The following is a 25,493-nucleotide window of genomic DNA, read 5'->3' on the forward strand; positions in this document are numbered from 1 at the left end:
AAATATGGCTGAGACCCTGGCTGGTGTGGCTCAGTGGATAGAGCGTCAGCCTGTGGACTGAAGGGTCCCGGGTTCGATTCCCCGTCAGGGCACACGCCCGGTTGCAGGCTCGGTCCCCAGTGTGGGGCGTGCAGGAGGCAGCCGGTCCATGATTCTCTCCCATCACAGATGTATCTATCTCTCCCTCTCCCTCCTCTCTCTAAAAATCAATAAAGATATATTTAAAACACTGCCCTGACCGGTGTGGCTCGGTGGACAGAGCGTCGCCTGCGGATTGAAGGGTCCCGGGTTCGATTCCGGCCAGGGGCATGTATCTTGGTTGCGGGCACATCCCCAGTGGGGGTTGTGCAGGGAGGGGCAGCTGATCACTGTTTCTCTCGTCATCGATGTTTCTAACTCTCTATCCCTCTCCCTCCCTCTCTGTAAAAAACCAATGAAATATATATATTAAAAAAACAAAAAACACACGGCACACTCTAAACGAGGCCTGCGTGCGGGTGGAGAGCGGTGGGACCCCAGGACCAGCGACGGGGCCACGAGACCCCCTCAGGCCTTCCCGATTCCTACGCGGCCGTTGGCTTCTCGTGTGAGAGTGAACATTTCCCGGGGACCCCACCCCCACCCCCCGACGCCGGTGCCGCCTCCGAGGCCCTCAGTGTCCGGGGAACGACGAAAAAGCTTTTCTACGTCCAAAACGTGAGCGTCCCTCTTCCCAGGGGCGTACGGCAGCGCCCCCCCCCCCCCCCCCAGTGAGGCAGGCCCGTCTGGAAGGCCCTTCACGGGCACCTGCGTGTTTCCAGCCTGGACAACAGTCACCCAGGTTCCGTCACGCGGGGCGACGTGTCCGGCCGTACTGGTTCCGTGAGTCATGGTCCCGGGCCCTCCCCGCAAAGTAGAAAAGGTAAATAAATACGGTCGAGTTGACTTAATGCGGTCATCGGAGCCCGCGTTCTGTTTTCGTTGGAAAAGGCACGGTCGCCCCGAGGGTCTGCTTTCCTGCGCCGTCAGCTTGGCTGCGTCGGAGGAGCGCGGGGCGGGCCGGCTGGTGACCCCGTCGCTTACGCACCGCGGCCGGCCACGGCCACCTGCCACGGCGGCCGCCCCGCGGGACCACGTAAGAAGCATGACGTGCTGTCCCTGGCATGCCGGGCTCAGAAGCAGACACGCACGTGGAGAGCGAGAGAGAGAGAGAGAGAGAGAGGAGAGAGGGAGGGGAGAGAGAGAGAGAGAGAGAGAGAGAGAGAGAGAGAGAGAGAGACAGACAGGCAGATGCAGGCATTGTGGGCCCCAGAGGAGGAGCGTGAGGACGTCCCTCACCACGACCTGAAGCCCGGGACCACGGCATGTGACGCGGTCAGTCTCACCCACGTGGCCCCAGGTGAGCTCCCTACCTCCCGGCCCACCCACCGACCCAGCTCGCTCCCAAGCCTCCCGAAGACGCCGACACAGGGTCCCAGCCCTTCCCGGGGAGAGACACGCGTGTCAGGTCCCGCCCCACGTGCCTCGGTGGCTCTGCAGCCCCAGAGCTGAGAGAGAGCGGAGTGTGGGTGGGTTTCCCTTTTACGCTCCCCACCCCTTGACAGCGGCTCAACCCCCAACTCCGTAAGCCTGCCCTGCCCCCTCCCTGCATGCTCTGGGCCCTCTGGGGCCCGCCAGCCACTCACCATCAAGGGCCTTTTTTTTTTTAAAGAATTTTTAAAAATATATATTTTATTGATTTTTACAGAGAGGAAGAGAGAGGGATAGAGAGTTAGAAACATTGATGAGAGAGAAACATCGATCAGCTGCCTCCTGCACACCCCCCACTGGGGATGTGCCCGCAACCAAGGTACATGCCCTTGACCGGAATCGAACCCGGGACCCTTGAGTCCGCAGGCCGACGCTCTATCCACTGAGCCAAACCGGTTTCGGCAAGGAATTTTTTTTTAATATATATATATATACATATATATATTATTGATTTTAGAGAAGAAGGAAGAGGGAGAGAGAGAGAGAAGCATCAATGATGAGAGAGAATCATTGACTGGCTGCCTCTTGCACGCCCCCCACTGAAGACTGAGCCCGCAACCCAGGCATGTGCCCTTGGCTGGAATCGAACCTGGGACCCTTCAGTCCGCAGGCCGACGCTCTATCCACTGAGCCACACCAGCTAGGGCTTTTTTTTTTTAAATATATTTCAGAGAAGAAGGGAGAGGGAGGGAGAGAAACATCAATCACATGAGAATCCTGGATCGGCTGCCTCCTGCACGCCCCACACGGGGGACCGAGCCCGCCACCTGGACACGTGCGTGTCCTGACCGGGAATGGAACAGAGACCGGGAGACCGCGTGGTTCGTAGGTCGCCGCTCGGCCCGGGGCCACGCCGGCCGGGATCAAGGGCCCTCCCCGCTGCCCGTGCCCGGCCCCGCCGCCCGCTCACCTGTACTGGAACGGGGCCACGGTGGCCGTGATGGGAGGGCTGTGCTGATGGGCCGAGGAGAAGCTGATGGCCGCAGGGGCCGGCGAGGGGCGCCTGCTCTGCACCGGGCTGAGGGCCGGCGAGGAGGCCCCCGAGGCCCGCCCCGGCGTCGGCTCCGACGTCACAGAACTGGGGTAGCTCTTGTCTCTTCCGCCGATTCCTGGGCCGTGAGGAGGCCCGTGGCTGTCGGGGGCCCCCGGTGTTGGGGTTCCTCCGAGGGGGCTCGTCCGGGATGGGGGGCTCCTGCCCCGGGCCTGGCGGACGGGAATCCCTTCCCGGGCCCCCTTTCTCCGTGTCGCCCCGGCTCTCCTGGGACCGGCCGGGCCGGGCTGGGCCGCCCTGGGGGTCACCCGGGGACTGCTCCATGGGGAGCCACAGAGGCCGTCCGCACCCTCGGCCGGCTCTCTCCCCGCCCCACCCGGCTTCGGGGAGCCTCGGCCCCCGGCGGCCTTGCCCAGCCTCGGGGAGGCCGCCCGCTGCGGGCTCAGGGCCAGGCCGGCCTGGCGCGGCCGCAGCTGGGGAGAGGCGCCCGGGGTGTGGGTGCGGGTCTGCGAGGCGGCCCGGGGCACGGGGATGGAGGAGGCGAAGTGCGGGCGGCTGGCGGCGTTCACGTTGGCCATCCCGTTCATGGTCAGCGGCGCGGGCTGCTGTCCTGCGGAGAGAGGAGGGAGAGGGACCGTGAGGCGCTGCCCCCCGCCCCCCGGCTTCCGTCCCTGGGCGTCGAAAGGGGACTTGGGGCCTGGCCGGCGTGGGATCCAGCCTCCCCCCGCAGCCCTTCCTGTGCCACGGGCAAGGACTCCCAGCACCGAGCGGCCAGGAACTCGGGGGTGATCCTGCAGCTGGTGAACGCCGAGCCGAGGTCGGACCCAGACAGTCTGGCTCCAGCCTGCACTTGTGACTCCCCTGCCCCGATGCTCCCCCTGAATACCCAGCCCCCCCCCGCCCGCCCCTCCGCCCCCACCCCAGCCTTTGAGCCCCCGGGCATCTGGCTCCAGCCCATGGGGGGGGGGGGGCAAATGGAGGCTGCGGCTCAGGGCACAGCCAGCCCAGAGCCAGGAGGTGCTTCGGGCGCCAGCTCCCTCGGCTCTGAGGGTGGCGGGCGGGGGGGGAGGGGAGGGAGGGGGAGGGAGGGGAGGCAGCACTGTCCTCCCAGGTCCCTCCCAGGGGGGGCGGGCGCAGCCCTGGTGCTGATGGACAGCTCCCCTTGCTGAGGCCCTTCGAGGGGCCGCGTCTGTGCATGGGGTCAGGGGGTCAGGGGGTCAGGGGCCGTTCCCCAAGGTCAGAACAGTCACCCCAGCATCAAGAGGCTGGAGACGCTTTCTTAAAAAGCTGAAGAGAGAAAGAAAAAGAAAAGGAAAAAAAAAGTCTCGCCCGGCTGGCGTGGCTCCGTGGTGGAGCGTCGTCCTGTGAACCAGGAGGTCAGGGTTCGATTCCCGGTCAAGGGCACACGCCCGGGTTGTGGGCTCCATCCCCAGTGGGGGGCGTGCAGGAGGCGGCCGATCCAGGATTCTCTCTCGTGGATGTTTCTCTCTCTCTCTCTCTCTCTCTCTCTCTCTCTCTCTCTCTCTCTCTCTCTCCCTTCCGCTCTGACATCAATAAAAATATATTAAAAATAAGAAACAAAAGTCTGGAGGGTCCTTGCTCGCTGGGTCCCAGGCCGCCCCCGCGGACGGAATAAACCGGGCGCGTCATCCACCTTCCCGGGGGCCGTGTCCACCGGCTTTGAAACAGGAAGGAGAAGCCGTTCCCGGCGAAGGGCCGAGTGTCTGGCTCCGGCGCAGGCGAGTGTGGGGACAAGGACACGGTCCTGGAGCCAGAGCCGCGCCCCCCTGCTCACCCCACACCCCGCCCCTCAATGCAAACCCAGCTGCTTTCCCAGCTGAGGTCCCGAGTACGTTACTGAACCCTGGGCTCGCTCCTCCTCTATCCAACGGGGACAACGGTGATAATAATGAAGCCTCCGTATAGAGCTGTGATCGGGGTCCAGTTATTACAGGAACAGGAGCCCGGCCCGTGACAGGGTGGGCGTGGCCGAGGGCACAGAGCGATGGCGGGGAGCTGAGGAGACCAGGGCTGGGCAGGGGGAGGGGCGGGGGCCAGGCCAGTGAGTGAGTGAGCGGCGGGTCCTCCCCGAAGCCCAGGCCTCCGCCCTCGCCCTCGGGGACGCCTTTAGCCTGAGACCCGCAGACCCGCTCCCCTTGGCCCGACGGCAGCCGGTCCTCGGAGGAGAGACAGGACGGGAGGCGACGGAAGCAGGTCGGCGTCCTGGCGTGGACAGCGCGTGAGGGAGCCAGGACTGCGCTGCCACCTGTCCCACCGGCCCGGCCTGTCCCCCCGACGGCGGCACCGCCCAGGCCTGAGTCCCAGGGCGATCCCCTCACCGTGCGTCCCGGGGGGGGGGGGGGGAAGGTGCCCCCGCCTTTTCTTATCTTTTCTTTTTTTTAAAATAGAGCTGCCATATGATCTAGAAATTTCTTAAAATATATTTTATTGATTTTTTACAGAGAGGAAGGGAGAGGGAGAGAGAGTTAGAAACATCGATGAGAGAGAAACATCCATCAGCTGCCTCCTGCACACCCCCTACTGGGGATGTGCCCGCAACCAAGGTACATGCCCTTGACTGGAATCGAACCCGGGACCCTTCGGTCCGCAGGCCGACGCTCTGTCCACTGAGCCACACCGGTTTCGGCTCTTTTCGTTTTTTTAAAAAGATTTTTATGGATTTCCGCGAGGAAGGGAGAGGGAGAGAGAGAGAGAAACATCCATGATGAGACAGAATCATGGATCGGCTGCCTCCTGCACGCCCCACACTGGAGATTGAGCCCACAACCCGGACATGTGCCCTGACCGGGAATCGAACCCCGACCTCCTGGTTCACAGGTTGATGCTCCACCACGGAGCCCCGCCGGCCGGGCAGAGCCTGGCGTTCTAAGTGCCCAGGCCCCTGGGGAGGTGCCCGCCGTCAGCCCAGGGGGCACCCTGTCTCATTTCCTCTCTCCCCGTCATCACTTCCTCGGGCCGGGGTTCCTGGGGGTCTGGTTTCCCCAGCAATAGCTCAGATTCCAGATGGGCCCGGGAGCTGACGGAGGGGGCGGGGAGGAGCCGGCGGGGCCTTGGGGGTGGGGTGGGGTGGGGGGGCTCATGGCAGACACGGAAACCGGAGCCGAAGGGGACCCCGGGCCGCGGGCCAGGTGGCCGCTCTCCCTGCAGGCCTGTCAGCTCCGTCCTCTCACACCTGATGATTACTTTTCTCCTTCAGCTGGAATCCCGCCCCCCACCTCCCACCCATGTTCTTCCCCGATGGGTTTTCCAGGCAGCAGACGGCGGGAGGGCTGCTCACCGCCCCCACGTCCGTCCCAGGCCCCCAAGTCCAGGGCGACCGGGACCTCCAGCTCGGAGACCCTGCCAGCGACAGTGTGAGGCCCGGTACCTGCCTGGAGGGCCCGGCCAGCGTGGCTCCGTGGTGGAGCTTCGACCTAGGAACCAGGAGGTCAGGGTTCGATTCCCGGTCAGGGCACAGGCCCGGGTTGCAGGCTCGATCCCCAGTAGGGGGCGTGCAGGAGGCAGCTGATCCACGATTCTCTCTCATCATGGATCTCTCTCTCTCTCTCTCTCCCTCTCCCTTCCTCTCTGAGATCAATAATAAATACACATATATATATTTTTTTTAAATAAATGTTTAAAAGTAAATAAGTAGCCCTAACTGGTTTGGCTCAGCGGATAGAGCGTCGGCCTGTGGACTGAAGGGTCCCAGGTTCGATTCCGGTCAAGGGCATGTACCTTGGTTGCGGGCACATCCCCAGTGGGGGGCGTGCAGGAGGCAGCTGATGGATGTTTCTCTCTCATCGATGTTTCTAACTCTCTCTCCCTCTCCCTTCCTCTCTGTAAAAAAAAAAAAATCAATAAATTATATTTAAAAAATAAAAAGATAAAAGTAAATAAGTAAAAATAAACAAAAGCGCCCGTGGCTCCCGTCCTTGGCCCTCGCACGCATGTCCCCAAGCCGGAATCTCGTGCTCTATCTCCAGACCGTCCAGCACCTGCCTGGGTGTCTCATGGGGGCTTTGGTTTAGGAAATGTTTGTGGCACCTGCCGGGGACCGCGAGAGCGAGCAGGTTTTTGCCGGAAACACCGCACCCATGTCCCGAAATCCGGGCCCTCGCCTCCCCCGGCCTCCTACCACCTCCCAACGTTCCCCCATCTCTTTGGGCAACCCTTGTCGTCATGGAGACACGAACACAATGGGGCAGGTAGGAAGCCCGCTGCCTGGCAACGGGATGCGAGAGGTACAGGATTGGCTGCCGGGGCCTAAAGGAGCAGGAAGGCTGAGGAGGGAAGGTGGGGAAGAGGGAACACCCTGGGGGGACGGGCAGGCGGGGAGAGAAGCAGAGACTGGACCTGGGTGAAGAGGGGAAAAAGAAAGAAAGAGGAAGCCAGAGGACAGAACTGGGGCCCCCCGGCTACCGTGCGCATCTGCTCTGAGGCGGATGCCCTCGCGGAGAGCGACGAAGCAAAACAAACACACGGAGACGTGTTTTCATAGCTGTGTTTACAGGGCGCAGGGCGGGCGGGGAGCCGCACAGAGAGAGGCTCCTGAGCGGCAGGGCGGGAAGATTCTGCCGGGAGACCCACGCCGTGGGGGGGAGCCCGCGCTCCCGTCAGCCCTGGGCGTGAACCACCGCTCCACCCACTCCTTTTATTTTTTTATTTTTTATTTTTAATAAATTTTTATTGATTTCAGAGAGGAGGGGAGAGGGAGAGGGAGAGAAACATCCATGATGAGAGAGAACCATGGATCAGCTGCCTCCTGCACGCCCCCCACTAGGGATCGAGCCCCCAACCCGGGGCATGTGCCCTGACCGGGAATCGAACCGTGACCTCCTGGTTCATAGGTTGATGCTCAAACCACGGAGCCAGGCCGGCCGGGCTCAAGCCTTTCTTCGTTGTTAATGTGCCTTCGCCTACATGTTCAGCTCAGACATCCCAACATCACCTCCTCCAGGAGGGCGGCCCTGACCTGCACTAGCTCATCCGCCAACATGGCTCCTCGGCTCCGCTCCCACGCTGCCCCAACTGAGCTTGGGCTGCCGGCTCCTCCAAGACGCTCCGTAGCTGCAGGAGCAACCTGACGCCCCGACGCCCCTGAGCTGTCCTGCGGGGGGCCCTGTGGCTGAGCTGTCCTGCGGGGGGTCCCTGTGGCTGAGCTGTCCTGTGGGGGTCCCTGTGGCTGAGCTGTCCTGTGGGGGTCCCCGGCGCTCTGCAGAGGGCTGCACCCTGCTCCCCGGTGGTGGTGTCGGGGTGGAGGGGGGTGCGGGGCGGAGGGGGGGGTGCAGACTGCCCAGGAACGGAGGCAGCAGGAGATGGCACGGGGGGGGGGGGAGGGCTGGGGGAGGAAGCCGGTCACAGCCAGGCAGGACGCGTCCCCACCAAACAGGAAGCAGGTTGGGGGGCTGGGCAGAGTTTCCGGAGAGGAGACGGGAGGGGGGGGCCGGGCCCTCAGCTGGACTGGCCGCTGGTCCGGCCACGGATCCTGCTCAGCCTCAGCTCACGGGAGCGAGGGGGGCTGCGGGGGGCTGAGGGGGCTCCGTATCCTGCAGGGAGGTGTCCCGGCTCCTCTCCGCCCGCTCTAACCAGAGGCCCCAGGGGCGCCTTAGGAGGTGATGTGATAGCTTTGTGGTTTCCAAGGCGAGAGCCACAGGGCCCCCCACAGGACAGCTCAGCCACAGGGACCCCCACAGGACAGCTCAGCCACAGGGACCCCCACAGGACAGCTCAGCCACAGGGACCCCCCGCAGGACAGCTCAGCCACAGGGCCCCCCGCAGGACAGCTCAGCCACAGGGCCCCCCACAGGACAGCTCAGCCACAGGGCCCCCCACAGGACAGCTCAGCCACAGGGACCCCCACAGGACAGCTCAGCCACAGGGACCCCCACAGGACAGCTCAGCCACAGGGACCCCCCGCAGGACAGCTCAGCCACAGGGACCCCCGCAGGACAGCTCAGCCACAGGGCCCCCCACAGGACAGCTCAGCCACAGGGCCCCCAGAAGGACAGCCGAGCGGCTTTGGGGGGAGGCGGGAGGGCTGGGGAGACTCCGTGGGAGGTGTTTGGCTGAGACAGGTCGGTGCAATCAGAGGAATGGCGCCTCCGGCTGGTGGAGGCTGGGAAGCCGGGGTAGAGGCCGAGAGAGTGCAGGAGGCCTGACCCCATTGCTGCTCCGGCCCACCGCCCTGGCCGGCGTGGCTCAGCGGTTGAAAGTTGACCTAGGAACCAGGAGGTCAGGGTTCGATTCCCGGTCAGGGCACAGGCCTGGGGTGTGGGCTCGATCCCCAGTGGGGGGGCGTGCAGGAGGCAGCCGGTCCATGGTTCTCTCTCAGCGTGGATGCTTTTCTCTCTCTCTCTCTCCCTCTCCCCTCCTCTCTGACATCAATAAAAAGACACGGAATCTGGCCCCTGCTCAGCACCTCCCCCAGCGGGAAGCTCTGAGTCCCACGGGGACTGGGACACGTCTGGTGCCCACGGTCTCTGTCCCTGGAGCAGCGGGGGGCGGGGGGGGGCAGCCAGCACCTTCCCCGGAGGCCTCCTTCAGGCCCGTGGTTTCAGCAGGCTCCGTGCTGGACAGCTCCCAGCTCAGAGGCGCCAGGGCCCAGGGCCCAGGCTGGCGCTACCTTCTCACCAGGCCCTGCCCCAGGCCCTGCCAGCCAGGCAGCTGAAGAGGGCGGGGCCCGCCCCCACCCTCACCCTCACCCTCACCCACAGCCGCTCACCCACAGCCTCTCACTCGCCTCCCACGTGTCCCAGACAGAATCCATTTCCCATCCTCTCTCGGGGGACCATGCTCACCTCCCTCCTCCCCTTCGTAGCAATCAGACCCTCAGCTGCCCTGGGCCCCGAGGGGCCAGGCTTCATTCAGCCCGTCCTTGCTGAAGAGGGGCCCCCCAGCGGCTCTGCCTCTGGCCCCGAGGGGTCCTCCGAGGAGTCTGCTCCCCGCCCTCCCGCAGCCTCGCCAGCCCCCATGCCGCCGGGGGACCTCCCCATCCCATCCCAGCAGCCCCTGCTCCTTCCCACAGGTGGGCCACCCCCTTCCTCGGAGTGGGGTGGGGGGGAGAGGGGGCTCTGTCACAGCCTGTCCCCCCCACTGCTCAGCCTGACCCTGAACCTGTGGCCCCCCTGGAGGGTGGCCCTGTGCCCCCTGGGGCCGTGCAGGGAAGGCAGCCCGGAGTTTGGGGGAGGGTGGCCCCGTCTTCCTCAATCTGCCGCCCCCCTTCCCTCCGGCTTGCTGTGGGGTGGGGTGGGAGGGAGCAGGGGGAGCCCACCTCTCAGGCCAGGGGAGGTGTCACACCTGGGATGGGTTCAGGGTGGGGCTGGGGGTCTCCCTCCAGCCCAGAGCCCAGCAGGCAGGCGGCAGAGCTGCAGAGGGGGTGGGGCTACATCTGCATACATTTGCATACATTTGCATAAGCCCATCTCCCAGGGCACCCTGGCTCCCATACCCTCCCTGCTTAGGCTGGGAGTATGGGGGCCACGGAGCCCCTGTTCCCTCCTGACAAAGAGGCCTCGGGGACACACCCCCTCGTCTGACAGCGTCTGACAGCGTCTGACAGCCCGTCACTCACGGTTCAGGGGTGACAACTACACAGCCCCCCGCCCCCCCCCCCCCCGACCAAGGTGCTGGGAGGGAGACACAGATCAGAGCGAAGCCCTGGAGCCTCACGGAAGAGAAGGAGGAGAGAGCTGGACCCCGAGAGCCCCATCCTGTCCCCAGGCACCCACTGGGCCCAGTGAGAGGGGCCGGGCCGAGCACGAAAAACACGGGCGCAGGTCGGGGCGTGCTGAGCGCGCAGAAAAGACAGCAGGAGCCCGGCCGGCGTGGCCCAGGGGCTGAGCGTCGCCCTAGGAACCAGGAGGTCACAGTTCGATTCCCGGTCAGGGCTCCTGCCTGGGCTGTGGGCTCATCCCCAGTGTGGGGCGTGCAGGAGGCAGCCGATCCCTGATTCTCTCTCATCATGGATGTTTCTCTCTCTCTCCCTCTCCCTTCCTCTCTGAAATCCATAAAAATATATTTTTAAAAAGAAAAGGGAGCCGGAGAAGGGTTAGGCCCTGTCTGGGGTCAGGGGTGAGTCAGTTCCCTACACCTAGCTGCACCCAGCACCCCGGGGCCCCACCCCTGCCGCCCAGTCCCCGAGGGCAAGGGGCCTGGCTGACGCAGCGGGCGGGCGAGGCCCCGCCCAGCTCCCCGCAGCCCTTCCTCAGGCATCCACACCCGGGTCAGGTCGGAACCAGCAAGGCCAAGCCACAGGGGCTGGCGGAGAGGTTGGGAGGGATGGGACGCTCCCAGGCACGACGGGACGGTGGTTTTCAGCGACCGTACACGTCTGTACAACTCACGGCACCGTGTCTCCTGGGAGGGACGCCTCCCTGAGCCCCGGGCACACGCAAAGGCAGGCGGGGACTCACTGGCAGCCAGCGGGGCTGCAAACTGCAAAACGCAAGCCCCACCCCCCACCCCGGGCAGTTGGAGGTGCCGACCCGCCAGGCCCACCCCGTCTGCTCAGCGACTCGCACACCGTCTCTGCCGCGCTCTGACGCTCTGACCGTGGGAGGGCCGTTAGCCAGGGACACAGGCTCGAGAAAACCGACCACCTGAGCAGCGTCTCATTCACTTCCAGGCTTCCCGGGGAAAGACTCCCAGGCTCAGGAAGGTCAAGGTCAGGCCAAGGTCGGCCCAAGGTCGCCCAGCCGGTCTGAGAGCCAGGTCAGGCCGGCTGCCTACGGAGCGGGCCTTTGGCTCTGGCCCCGGCAGGAAGGGGTTACCGCCGCCCCCGCTGGCGTCTGCAGGTGCCCAGAAAGGCCGCGCGGACAGCGGCGACGGGCACGGGAGATAAGGAGCGTTCTGTCCGAATGGCGGCCGAGAAACAGGGCCGCTTGTTGGGGGGCTTGGACAATGGGCACAGCTGGGGCGCAGGGCTGCTGAGCTGGGGACGGGCCTGCCTCCCCCCCCCCCCCCCCCCGCCCCGCCGTCTCCTCTCCCACAGGCTCAGGAACCAGCGCCGGGCCGGGGCTCACAAAGAAATCAGAAAGCGGAGGGAGGGGGGTGCACTGGGGACCCCCACACAGGCTGAGCCCCAGAGGTCACACAGCCCTGAAGAGCAGACGCCAGAACTCGAACCCAGCACATCTGAGCCGCTACAGGATCATGGCCTCTCAGAATCTCTGGGACGGAGCCAGCCATGGGCTGGGCGGGACTGGGCCGCCTGCAGACTGGGTGGGCCCAGGGCTGGGTCCAGGCGGCCAGCGGTCTGTGGACAAGCTCCCCCTCCCCCAACCCCCCCCCCCCCGGCAGGGTGGGCAGAGGCGGCCCCCGGAGATAAGGGCTCTTGGGGGCAGTGCAGGCCACACGGAGGGCCGTGCCCAGGGTGGGCGGCCACGTCTGGAGCGGCCACAGAGCAGGAGACAATCGGGCCTCCCTCTGCCGTTACGCAGCGCCTGGCTGAGCTGGCGAAGGAGCATGTGACGGAGAGGAGGCGGGGGGCGGAGGGGGGGTGCGAGGGAGGACCACAGATCTGCTCAGGACAGTGCGGGAAGAGCTGGCCCAGGGCAGGGCTGGGCAGGGGCTGGACACACACGCACCTGCACACATACACGCACATGCACACATGCACATTCACATATCAAATCCACATATGCACATACCAGCACGTATGCACATCCACACATGTACAAGCACACACATGCATATTCACATAAAAGACCCACACATGCACATGCCAGCGCGTACGCACATGTACACATGTGTGTGCACACAAGTACACACGTGCACACACACATGTGCACGCACACACTCTCTCTCTGCAGAAGAGAGAGCCTCGGTCAGCAGCCGTGTTCTGGGAACTCAGTGCTTGGGGGTCAGTGCCCTGTGGCCGGCCTCAGCCTGACCCCCGGCTGTCTGTGTGTCCTCTGAGTGCGTCCGGGTGTCTGGCCTGCAGGGTAGATCCCTCAGGGACAGGCCCGCGCCCTCGTCATTCCATCTGAGCGTGACCGTCACAGCGAACCCCCCGTCAGGGCTCTGAACGGAGCCTGACCGTGGACTTGAAGGGGGCTGGACCGTGGAGCCCCCCAGGGTGGACGGCTGCTTCCTGGCCAGTCCAGAGACAGGCCCAGCCCTGTCCGACCTCCCCGCCCTTTCTTTTCTCTAAAAACAAACAAAAACCCAGTTGTATTGATTTCAGAGAGGAAGGGAGAGGGAGGGAGAGAGAGACATCCGTGCTGAGAGAGAGTCATGGATCGGCTGCCTCCTACACGCCCCGCACTGGGGATCGAACCCGCCACCCGGGCCTGTGCCCTGACTGGGAATCGAACCCTGACCTCCTGGTTCCTAGGTTGATGTTCAACCACTGAGCCACACTCCCTGCTCTTTCATCCCCACGGTCCGGGGGCCAGGCAGGCCTGAGACGGCCCCCGGCAGGGACAGGGCGGCCATGGGTGCCTCCTGCCTGGCGGGGTGGGGTGCACGCGGACACGGCGGAAATGGGTGCTGAGATCCCGTGACGCTCGGGAAACTCCGGGGCTTTGTTGCCTTGGCGACGGGCGACCGGGGTCAGCGGGCAGCAGAGGCAGCTGCAGGGCTGATGGGGGGAAACAGGCCACACGCCAGGCCTGGTTCTGGGGATGGACACCGGGGAGGCGGCCACGCTCAGAGCAGCCCTCAGACCTCAGACGGGGACGCTGCTCCCCAGGGCCTCCTGCCACAGCCCCCGTCCCTCAGGCAGACCCTCCGGCTGCGAGCAGGGAGAGAGTGTATGCCCCCCCCACCCCACCCCGGGGCACCAGGCCTCTGGGGCTCTTCCCCGGACAGATACCCCGAGGGTTTGCTGACCTGTCCTCCCCCTGGCTGGTCCATCCCCTCCCTCCCCCCAGGGGTTAAAAATATATTTTATTGATTTTTTACAGAGAGGAAGGGAGAGGGATAGAGAGTCAGAAACATCGATGAGAGAGAAACATCCATCAGCTGCCTCCTGCACGCCTCCTACTGGGATGTGCCCGCAACCAAGGTACATGCCCTTGACCAGAATCGAACCTGAGACCCTTCAGTCCGCAGGCCGACGCTCTACCCACTGAGCCACACCGGCTAGGGCTGACCCGGCCCTTTGCATAGTCTAGGCCTGCAGTCTCCCCACCTCCCCCCCACCCCCCGCCACCCACCTTGCCCCAATTCTTCACGGATTATCCCGTCTGTGGGAGGACGCCGGCCGGCCCGGTGTGTGACAGACCCGGGATATAAATGTTCCCCGACAAAGCGTGGTGTCAGCCTCTCAGAGCGTGTGAGCTCCGACGCGGCCCGAAATAGCAGCCGGCGTGGAGACCCACGGGCGGAACCCGCTGACGCCCCAGATAGCAGAGGCAGGCCTGGGCCGGGCCCGCGGGGAGCGGCCGCCGGTTCCTCCCCCAGCTTTTCCACGTCTGTGTTTACGTTGGATGAGCTTTTTAAAAAATATATATATTGTTGATTTTTTTTTTACAGAGAGGAAGGGAGAGGGATAGAGAGTTAGAAACATCCATCAGCTGCCTCCTGCACGCCCCCCACTGGGGATGTGCCCGCAACCAAGGTCCATGCCCTTGACCGGAATCGAACCCGGGACCCTTCAGTCCGCAGGCCGACGCTCTAGCCACTGAGCCACACCGGTCAGGGCTGTTTGATGAACTTTTTAGCGGTGGTCTTAACCTCAGAGAAAAGCTCCGAGTTTTAGTGCAAGGATCCACGCCCCCCTTCCCGCCCCCGCCATCCTTCCCGGTGTGTGTTCATTTGCCACAAGGCAGAGCATCCTACGGACATCCCACACCCTTCCCCAGCAGAAAATGACCCGGCCCGGCCGGCGTGGCTCCGTGGTGGAGCGTCAACCTACGAACCAGGAGGTCAGGGTTCGATTCCAGGTCGGGGCACATGCCCGGGTTGTGGGCTTGATCCCCAGTGTGGGGCGTGCAGGAGGCAGCAGATCCCTGATTCTCTCTCATCATGGATGTTTCTCTCTCTCTCCCCCTCCCTCTCCTTTCCCCTCTCTGAAATCAATAAAAACATATTAAGCCTTAGGTGGTTTGGCTCAGTGGATAGAGCGTCGGCCTTCGGACTGAAGGGCCCTGGGTTCGATGCCATTCAAGGGCACATGCCAGGGTTGCGGGCTCGATCCCCAGTGGGGGGCGTGCAGGAGGCAGCTGATCAACGATTCTCGTCACTGATATTTCCATCTCTCCCTCTCCTTCTCCCTTCTTCACTGAAATCAATAAAAAATCATTTTAAATATATATATATATTAAAAAAGAGAGAGAAGAAGATCCCTCGGAGCCTCGAGCGCCACGTCCCTATGCTGACGCCGTGGGCACATTGATGTCATTTGCACACACAGTAGGTCTACACTGCTGGTTCACATAGACCCGTGGTCGGCAAACTCATCGTCCACAGAGCCAAATATCAACAGCACAACGACTGACATTGCTTTGGAGAGCCACATTTTTTAAACTTAAACTTCTCCTAACGCCACTTCTTCAACATAGACTCGCCCAGGCCGTGGTCTTTTGTGGGAGAGCCACACTCCAGGGGCCCAAGAGCCGCATGTGGCTCCTGAGCCGCGGTTTGCCGACCACGGACATAGACCACATGGACCCCGGGGGCGACGCTGAGAATCGCTGCCCGTAGAATAACGGGGGGCAGAGCCCCGCGCCAGGCGGCTCACCTGCCCCCTGACGAGCAGGGGGCCCCACGAACCCCAGCAGGTCGGCGGCGCCCCTCGGACCCAGCCCATGCCCTCGCGTCGGGGCGGGGGGGCGGGCAGCTCGGTCAGAGAAAACAACAGCGGCCCCGAGCCAGCAGCAGCCGGCCCCCCGCGGGCAGGGTGGGGTGCTGGTCAGCTTCCCAGCGACGGGCAGGAAGCGCAGGGCGTGGGGCGGGCGGGTACCCGTTTCCAACCACCCCCCGTCAGGATCCTCATCGGTCATCGCGATCCTCATCGAGCCCCGTGAGCAGCAGCTGGTCACCCCCCCCCCCCCCGCCTTCCCACGGCGGCCGGGGTGGGGGCGGGGACGAGCGAGGTCGCGCCCTGTGGACTGGGGAAGGCGAGGGAGGGGCGTGGAGGATGGAGCCCGTCACGGGATTCGCACATGAGCGACCTTAGAAACCACGCATGTAGGGTTCCAGCCACAGGGAACATCACAACACAGCACAGCACACATGTGTGCACACCACACACGTGCACAGCACACACGTGTGCACACACACCCGCCCGGAAAGAGAGAGAAGGTGATGGAGAGGCGACCGGCCTGCTTCTCGGGTTGGGGTTATGCTTCTCTCTCTCTCTCTCTCTCTCTCTCTCCCCCCCCCCTTCCTCTCTGAGGTCAATAAGAATAAGAATACATTTAGAAATAAATAAACAAAAACGGCCGTGAAGCGCTTTGCGGATCCCGAGGCCGCCCGGTGACAGAGCCGGCGCTGCCCACAGAGGCGGCTCAGTGCCCGCCGCGCCCGCCGCCGGGGAGCCCGCCCGCCGGGGAAGAAGGGCCCCTCTGTTCCCGCGGTCTCGTGAACGCACGTCCCCGGGACGGCGTGGGCCCCGTGCCCGCTGCTGGCAGCCGCCCTCGCACGGCACAAGGGAAACTGTGTCTCCGGGGCCCGGAGGGAAGCGGCCAAGATCAGGGTCAGTGTCTCCCCAGACGGCGGCCCGGCGACACCAGAGCCCGCCCCCCTCGCTAAGGAAGTGGCGCTCGCCGGGCAGTGGCACTCGGGGCGTGCCAGTCACTTACGTACGTTACTTTTAAAAAAACACACATCCAGCCCGGCCGGCGTGGCTCCGTGGTTGAGCGTCAACTAATGAACCGGGAGGTCAGGGTTCGATTCCCGGTCAAGGGCACATGCCCGGGGTGCGGTCTCGATTCCCAGTGTGGGGCGTGCAGGAGGCAGCCGATCCATGATTCTCTCTCATCATGGATGTTTCTATCTCTCCCTCTCCCTTCCTCTCTGAAGTCAATAAGAAATATCTGTATATTTTGCCCTAACTGGTTTGGCTCAGTGGATAGAGCGTCAGCCTGCGGACTGGAGGGTCCCAGGTTCGATTCCAGTCAAGGGCATGTACCTTGGTTGCAGGCACATCCCCGGTGGAGGGTGTGCAGGAGGCAGCTGATCGATGTTTCTCTCTCATCGATGTTTCTAACTCTCTATCCCTCTCCCTTTCTCCCTGTAAAAAATCAAATATATTTTTTAAAAAAGAGAAATATCTGTATATTTTTAAAAGGACGCTGATGTTCGGCTGGGATGGTGGTGGTTAGTTGGAAGTGGAACCAACATCAAGAACAAGAGAATTTTTGCCCGGGCCCGGTAGCTCAGTCCCCAAGGCTGTGGGTTCCATACCTGGACAGGGCACATACAAGAATCAACCAGTGCATGCATAAGTAAGTGGGCCAAACATATTACTGTTTCCTCTCTCATCTGTTCTCTCTATCATCAATTAAAAAAAAAAAAAAAAAGAATAAGGATTTTTTTTTTTAACACCCAGCAATCTGGGAGCAAACGCAGAGCCAGGAACACTGGTCCAGCTCTCCCCGCTCCCCCATCCCCCCCTCCAACCTGCTCACGGACCCCACCACCCCCACCCGCCTGGCCAGCGAGTGGCCCCCAGCCCCAGGTCTGTGCACAGGCCTCTTCCAGCTGGAAGATGCGCAGAGGGTGGGGACCGCTGGCTTTTGCTGGGCAATTGCTCCCTCTGGTGGCGGCAACGGGAAGTGCACGCCGTGCAGACAAAGGGGAACCAGCTGGGCTCCCTCTCCCAGCCCCCCTCCTCCTGCCCGTACTGGGCGCCCCAGGCCCCGGCCCCGGCCCCGGTCCCTGCCAGCGCCACCCTGCTCCCCAGGGCTCCTAAACGGACAAAGCGCGGTGTCAGCCACGTGCCCACAAGCACACACGTGCGCACACATGCGCATGCACACCCTCTCTCTGCAGAAGAGAGAGCCTGGGTCAGCAGCCGTCTTCTGGGAACCCGGTGCTTGGGGGTCAGTGCCCTGCGGCCGGCCTCTCTCATCTGTTCTCGCTATCATCAATTTAAAAAAAAAAAAAGAATGAGAATTTTTTTTTGTACCCATTTTACAGGTGAGGAAACTGAGGCTCGGGCGGCTGCCCAAGCCGGCTGCTCCCTCTGCACAGGCACAGCCCTCGGGGGCATCTGGGCCACAGCGGAGTGTCACCCCCTCACGACCCGGCCCTGCCACGGGCTCTGCTCTCCTCGTCCGTCCGCAAAGCCGGCTCTGATCTGCCCAGGGGCCCGCAGCCCCCACCCACAGGGGCTGAGTCTGCAGCGGGTGGGACCATCGCTGTGGAGGGTTTGTGCCCGGGCACCCATGTGCCACCTGCGTTCTCTCTCTCTGGACCGGGTCTCCCCGCCCAGACCCCTCCTGGGTCTTTTTCACAGGATGTTCTTGAAGATTAAAAATATATACTTCTTATTGCTTTCAGAGAGGAAGGGAGAGGGAGAGAGAGAGAGAAGCATCCATGTTGAGAGAGAATCATGGATCAGCCGCCTCCTGCACGCCCCACACTGGGGACCGAGCCCACAACCCGGGCCTGTGCCCTGACCGGGAATCGAACCCTGACCTCCTGGTTCCTAGGTCGATGCTCAACCACTGAGGCCACGCCGGCCGGGCTCTCACCGGTTCTTAAATGGCCGGCCCCGGGCAGAGCCAGGCCCGGTGACCCCTGCCCCCTGCTGCCGGCCTCCGGCCCCCCCCACTCCCCTCTCCCCGTCTTGGCCTCACTCTCGGAAACACCTTTTTCCTGCCCGCGGCCGCGGTGCTTCCTGGACAGGAAGGGGCCTTTGACTCAGGAGGGCTATTCAGAGCATTAGCCCAGCCTCTCCTGCCAGGCCCCACGGAGGTCGGTGCCCGGGGAGGATGCCCTGGACGTGATTTCAGAGGAAGGGAGAGAGAGAAACATCCATGATGAGAGAGCATCACGGACCAGCTGCCTCCTGCACGCCCCACACCAGGGATTCGAGCCCACAACCTGGGCATGTGCCCTGACCGGGAATCGAACCCAGGACCCTTCAGTCCGCAGGCTGATGCTCTATCCACTGAGCCACACCAGCTAGGGCCTCTTCATCATTGATGTTTCTCTCTCTATCTTTTCCTCTCTGAAATCAATACACACACACACACACACATATCTCCTATATAATAAAAGGCTAATATGCAAATTGACTGAACTGCAGAATGACCGGTTGCTATGACATGCACTGACCACCAGGGGCAGATGCTCAACCAGAAGCCGACTCATGGCTGATGACAGCAGCAGTGGCAGGAGCCTCTCCCACCTCATGGCAGGGCTAAGGACCCCTCGGGGATGTCCGCTGAGGGGTCCTGGACTGTGAGAGGGCGAAGGCCGGGCTGAGGGCCCTCCCCCACCAGTGCATGAATGTCATAGCACCAGGCCTCTAGTGTGTGTGTGTGTGTGTGTGTGTGTGTGTGTGTGTATATATTTTTTTTTTTAATAAAGTGAGGGACTTGACATTCCAGTGTCTCTCTCCCGGGGTCTCCCTGGGGCTCTGCTCAGCGCCGGCCCTGCCCAGGCAGCAGCCGGGTCTGCACGAGGCAGATGGCCGCAAACAGAGCAGGCGGCTCGGGCCACGGGCCACTGAGCACGGCTCTTCCCGGCCGAGATGCCAGGTGTCCGGGCGGGCCCTCCGTGGGGACCCACTGCCATGGAGATGCCCCCCCCCACCCCCACCCCGCCCCCATCCCCACCCCCAGGCCTGTATCTTGGCTCATGGGCTGAGCTCTCATCCTTTCACACACCCCCGCCTTCCCGGGTGCTTTGCTGCGGCCACATCTGCGGCCCGGCTCTAGGCACACGGCCCTGGAAGCCGCTTGGGCCAGGTACGGAGCCGGCTTTGCCAAACAAACCCCCGGGCCGCCGCTGCCCCGCCCCATCCAAGGGGCCTGCAGCCTGGACCCAGCCGGGCCGTCTCCCGCCCGTCTGACCCTCAGACAGGAAAGCTCCTCAAACACCCTCCGGGAGAAATACACCCAGAAGCACGGTCTGTAGGGCTTGGACGTGGGGCGGGGGGTGAATGTTGGCGACACCCTTGTCTTTGTCCGGTCACTGCGCCCAGCCTGCGTGTACCCTCCAAGGACCACGTGCAGCAGCAGCCAGGGGCGTCCAAGTCGGGGTGAGGGTGACGGCGAACGTCAGCTCTGTGCCCCATGTTTGGGGACACACCCCCCCCTCGGGTGCCCCTCACGAGACTGTGGCGTAGGCACCATTGTACCCATTTTACAGGTGAGGAAAACTGAGGCTCCGGCGGCTGCCCAGGTCAGGCTGACTCCACAGAGGGCAGCCCAGGAAGCAAGGAGGCGCCTGTGAGCAAGCCGGGGCGATGCCAGCCGGAGGGACTCCACGGTGAGAGGGAGGATGGGACATTCCTTCCTGCCTGGTCCGTCAGCTGAGGGACAAACCCATCCCTTCCCCCCCCCCCCACGCCAACCCCCAGGAACCGACAAGCAAGTTTTTCCTGAGCCCCGACCCTGTGCCCGGCCCCCGCTCGGCCCGTCCAGAGCCAAGTCCGGAGCGTGTGGCCTGCGGGCGCCGCTCTGCCCCGGGGCGGCCCCTCCCGGCCGTATCAGCACGCCAGCCCCGAGGCATGTGGCCCGGCCCGGCCTTCCCCAACACAGAGGCCTTTGTCTGGGACGGACGGGCCACGGGAGAGTCACTGTCGCTGCGGCCGGCTCGGCGCGGCCTCCCCGCCCCCTTCCCACAGCCACCCCGACCCTGTGGTCACTTTCGGGGCCTCCCCAGCCGCCTCTGCGTTCTCTCGGGCCATGGCTGGTGGGAGGGAGCTGGGAGGGGACTCCGGGGTGCGACGTGGCCTTAGCAGACGGGCCCCGTGAGGAGAGAGAGGCCTGGACGCCCAGGGGATGTGTGCCCCGGGCGGGGACAGCTTACGATGCTCGGACCCGCTGCCCGGCAGCGCCGGCGCAGGCCCAATTCCCCGCACGGCCTCCATTCTCCACTCTGAGGACCAAGTGAGACACGGCTCCACGTCGAACACGCTCGCACCTCGCACCGCGGCTCTGACCCCGTAAGACCAGCCCCGAGGACAACACGGGGTGGGCTCTGACGGAGCTCTGATTGACAGGCAAATCCGAAGGTCGTGTCAAAACAAACGCGGGGAGCGGAATGAACGGTAAACCCACGTCTGTCTGCAGTGAGTGGCTGAGCGTCGACCTGTGAACCAGGAGGTCAGGGTTCGATTCCCGGTCAGGGCACGTGCCCGGGTTGCAGGTTTGATTGCCAGGAGGGGACATTTGATTGCCGGTTCATGATTCTCTCTCATCATGGATGTTTCTTTCTCTCTCTCTCTCTCTCTCTCTCTCTCTCTCTCTCTCCTTTCCTCTCTGAAATCAATAAAATATATATTTTTTAAAAAATTAACTAGCCCTGCCCTAACCGGTGTGGCTCAGTGGACAGAGCGTCGGCCTGCGGACTGAAGGGTCCCAGGTTCGATTCTGGTCAAGGGCATGTACCTTGGTTGCGGGCACATCCCCAGTGGGGGGTGTGCAGGAGGCAGCTGATCGATGTTTCTAACTCTATCCCTCTCCCTTCCTCTCTGTAAAAGATCAATAAAATATATTTTAAAAAATTTAAGTGGAGCAGATAGGTGGGGACAGTGGCGTGGGCTGCACAGGACGTGCGTAAGGAGCGGAACCCCCTCCATGAGCAGGTCGGCCTGGCCTGCATCTCAGCCCGCCCGCCGGCCCGGCTGCCTCCCTCACGTCCCCAGATCACACGAAGCTGAGACGCTAAACCCCAGGCCCCTCCGAGGGGAGGACTGGCCTGAGTCCGCGCCCCCCGTAGGCAGGGGGACCAGATTCGAACCCGGAGGCTGTTTACGGAAGAGGGCGGTTCCCTCTTGAAACGTAGTCGGGGGTTTCTAAGTGGAAGGAGAAACTAAAAGTGCTTTAGCCCGGCCGGCCGGCGTGGCTCCGTGGTGGAGCGTCGACCTATGAACCAGGAGGTCAGGGTTCGATTCCCGGTCAGGGCACAGGCCCGGGTTGGCGGGCTCCATCCCAGGAAGGGGGCATGCAGGAGGCAGCCGATTCTCATCACTCCTGTCTCCCTCCCTCTCTCCCTCTCCCGTCCTCTCTGAAATCAATAAAAAGTGAAATGAAAGTGTTTTTAATTATGGTTTTGGGACGAGGGGCCAGGAAGAGGCGCGGGCCGCCAAGTATTGCCACATTTCTCAGTTCCCCGCGTTCCCAGGCCGGGCGGGGGGTTGGTCCCATCGCCCCGACAGCCCTCCTCACCCCTCTCCTGCCAACGGACACGTCACCTCTGGACGGGCGGGGAGAGGCACGCCGAGTGCCAGGAGGCTGGGCTGGGAGGGGCCCGGCTGCCTGGCTCCGAGCCCAACAGTCCCTCCGTGAAGGGGACGGGGCAGAGCAGGGTGGGAGGGGAGCCACCTGGGGACTCGGACATTCTAGCGTTGCTGAAGGCCAAACCCTTTAAGAACTCAAAAGGACTCTTTTTTAAAAATATATATATATATTTTTTATTGTTTTTTTATAGGGAGGAAGGGGGGAGAGGGATAGAGAGTTAGAAACATCGACGAGAGAGAAACATCCATCAGCTGCCTCCTGCACACCTCCTACTGGGGATGTGCCCGCAACCAAGGTCCATGCCCTTGACCGGAATCGAACCCGGGACCCTTCAGTCCGCAGGCTGACGCTCCATCCACTGAGCCAAACCGGTTCGGGCCCCTAAAATATATATTTTTTTGACTCCAGAGAGGAAGGGAGAGGGAGGGAGAGAGAGAGAGAAACATCCATGATGAGAGAGAATCACGGATCGGCTGCCTCCTGCACGCCCCCTACTGGGGATCGAGCCCACAACCCTGACCGGGAATCGAACCCTGACCTCCTGGTTCCTAGGTCGACGATGCTCAGCCACAGAGCCACGCCGGCCGGCCGGGCCCTGAGCTCTTTTAAATACCGCCTGGCGCGTCACGGCGGCCGGCCCCGGGGCCCGACGAACTTTGAAAGGAGAGAGAAGCGGCCGGATGGGGAAAAGGGGATGAAGGGACAGACTTTCAAAGACGGACAAGAGGACCTTCTCCCAGGCGCGTGATCCCTCCGGAGGGGCCGGGTTAGGGAGGAAGGAAAGACGGTTCCTGTTTTCGGCGCCGCGGGCTCCCCAAGGAGATGGCAGAAAAGGCCCCGAGGCTTCGTTCGACAGGTCCCTCCCCCGCGTGTGGGCACATCACCCCACGACGGACCAGGGTTTTCAGGGGGAAAAGGGATGGAGGAGACCAGTCACACACACCTGCCGAACAAGGAGCCCACGGCACCTGCACGGATGGGGGGCCTCTGGGTGGTACTGGAACCCCCCCACCCCAATTTTACTCGTTCGGCAGATGTTTATAAAGCGCCTACTGCGTGCTGGGCACTGCACCCAGTCAGAGACGGTCTCCAGCTGGAAGGCGAGGAGATGAGGCCTACGCACAAACACCCCAACGTCTAAACAGGCACCAAGGAGACTGTGGCCCGGCCGGCGTGGCTCCGTGGCGGAGCGTCGACCTGTGAACCAGGAGGTCAGGGTTCGATTCCCGGTCGGGGCCCGGGCCCGGGTTGCGGGCTCCATCCCCAGTGGGGGGCGTGCCGGAGGCCGCCGATCCATGATTCTCTCTCATCGTGGATGTTTCCATCTCTGTCTCCCTTCCTCTCTGAAATCAGTATCATTTTTTTTAATTTTTATTTTTAAAATATATTTTATTGTGTTTTTTTACAGAGAGGAAGGAAGAGGGATAGAGAGGTAGAAACATCGACCAGCTGCCTCCTGCACGCCCCCCGCTGGGGATGTGCCCGCAACCAAGGTGCATGCCCTTGACCGGAATCGAACCTGGGACCCTTCAGTCCGCAGTGCTGACGCTCTATCCACTGAGCCACACCGGCCAGGGCAATATAATTTTTTTTTAAAGAGGAAGAACGTGAAACCTGCCCCGGGGGTGCTCCTGGCAGCGGCTGCTCCCTCCTCACCTGGGACTGGAGCTGCTGGCCCCCCCAGCCAGGGCCCCCCTCCTCGCAGCTCCATTTCACAAGAAGTGAAAACAGAGCAGGAGGGGCCAGGCCTTCTTGGCAACAAACACGCAGTGACGCCCGAGAGCACACTTCCCCCAGAACCCCACGAGGCGCGGGGCCTCCCCACCCACGGAGCTGCTCTGAGGGGAAGGCGAAAAGGACACCCCCCATGTCACAGCCAGGCCCTCCCTCCATCCCCAACCCAATTCCAAAGACCCCCAACCGGGTTCAAAGCGGGAGAAAGACCTTGCAGGGGCAGCCTGGCCGGTTTGGCTCCGTGGGCAGAGCATCCGCCCATTGGACTGCAGGGTCCCGGGTTCCATTCCCAGCAAGGGGCTGGGACACCTCCCCGGCCGGGCCCTGGTCCTGGGCACGTGCCGAAGGCAACCAATCGGATGGGTCTCTCTCACATCGATGTTTCTCTCTCTCTCTCTCTCTCCCTCTCCCTCTCTCTCTCTCTCTCTCTCTCCCTCCCTCCCTCCCTTCCCTCACCTCATGAGGTTTAACAACAAAACAAAACATTCGTGCGCCCCCAGGGACCCTGCGCCCCTGGGAGTTGCGGGGAGGTGGAGAGGTGGGGAGGGGGGGGGACCCCATGTAACGGGAACGCGCCGCCGCGAGAGGAAAACGCAGGCAACACGGAGCCTGTGGGCCTCGGTGTGAACGGATCTGCCCGGATTTGAACGGGCCAATGGCCTCCAATGGCTGGAACAGGAAGCCAGATAGCAGCGGGCGGTGCGCCTTCCCCAGAGCCGGCGCCAGCTGCGCCCCCGCCGCCCGGACACAGTCCCCGGGACCCAGCGGCCCACTTCCCTGTGCGGGGCTGGGCGTGGGGGTGGGGGTGGGGGGGACAGGGCACCCTCCCTGCCGGGGGACATCACCCCTGGACAGCGCCCCGACCGCCCCCTCCTCGCGCCCTCCCCTCTGCGCCCTCAGCGGACCTGGCTGCGGCTCGGTCCCGGGGCCTGTGTCCGTCCGCTCTGAGGACAGAGGGGACCGCGAGGGCCCGAACCCCGAGCGCCCTCATCAGGGGAGCTCCCGGCGGCGATCACCCGACCTCTCCCTCCCGCCTCCTCCAGGGTGTCCCCCGGGATCGCGTTCTCTGGACGCGCGCCAAAGAGCGCAGCGCGGGGAGACGCGGGGGGCGGGGGGAGAGGGGGCTCTGGGCACAGGTCCCCCTGCCCCGGCGGTTCGGTTCCGCTCGCCCCGCGGGGATGCGAGGAGCCGCGGGTGGGGCGCAGGGTAAGGGCGCCCTGGGCGTCCCTGACGGCGGGGTCTCCACGCACTTTCAGGGGCAGGTACTCCCAGGAAGGGAAACTGAGGCTCAGAGGTGGGAGTTGGCTCCTCTGGTGAGTCAGTCCCCGGATGGGACGCGCAGCCTCGTAGGGACGACGGGACCCAACTTCCCGGGCAGCCGCTCCCCGTCGTGTGATCGATCCCAGCGACCCTGCCGGGCCGGGCCTCTCCGGGCAGCGAGCGCACCCCCCCAGCCCCCCGAAACCTGCCGGCCGAGCCCCGCTCGGTGGCCCCCCCGCTCCGGCCCCCGATCCCCCGACCCCCGGTCCCCCGACCGCCCGGCGCAGGCTACTCACCGGGGCGCGCGCGCTCGGGTCCCGGAGTCCGCGCCGCGGCCGCGCACAGCCGCGCATCCCGGGCGGCGCCGGCCCCGGTGGCTCCCGGCCTCGCGGAGAAAGTTCCTGGCGGCCGCGGGCGGGGGCTCCTGGCGCTCCGGCCTCGCGCTCGCTCTCGGGGCCGCCGGCCCGGCCCACACGGCGGAGGGAGGCGCGTCCAGAACAAAGTGCGGCCCCCGCGCCGGGCGGGCGGGGCGGAGCCTGGTGACCCGCTGCCCCCGGCGCGCGCCGCGGTCCCTGCGCGCCCGGACCCCCCCCTCCCCGCCCCGCCCGCCGGCCTCCCGCGCGGAGCCCGCCGAA

General features: G+C 63.7%; 1 protein-coding gene across 1 annotated transcript; it reads right to left on the minus strand.

Annotated features, from left to right (window-relative positions):
- Positions 1 to 2,298: 2,298 nt before the first annotated feature.
- Positions 2,299 to 25,493, minus strand: LOC307096602 (uncharacterized protein; the record flags this gene model as incomplete). Its single annotated transcript, XM_079800905.1, has 2 exons — positions 2,299 to 3,110; positions 25,155 to 25,493. Coding segments are annotated over 2 exons (1,151 nt in total), but the record flags the coding sequence as incomplete, so codon positions are not given.

The sequence above is a fragment of the Cnephaeus nilssonii genome (genome assembly GCF_951640355.1).
Source record: "Cnephaeus nilssonii genome assembly, contig: SCAFFOLD_186, whole genome shotgun sequence".
Taxonomy (NCBI): Eukaryota; Metazoa; Chordata; class Mammalia; order Chiroptera; family Vespertilionidae; genus Cnephaeus; species Cnephaeus nilssonii.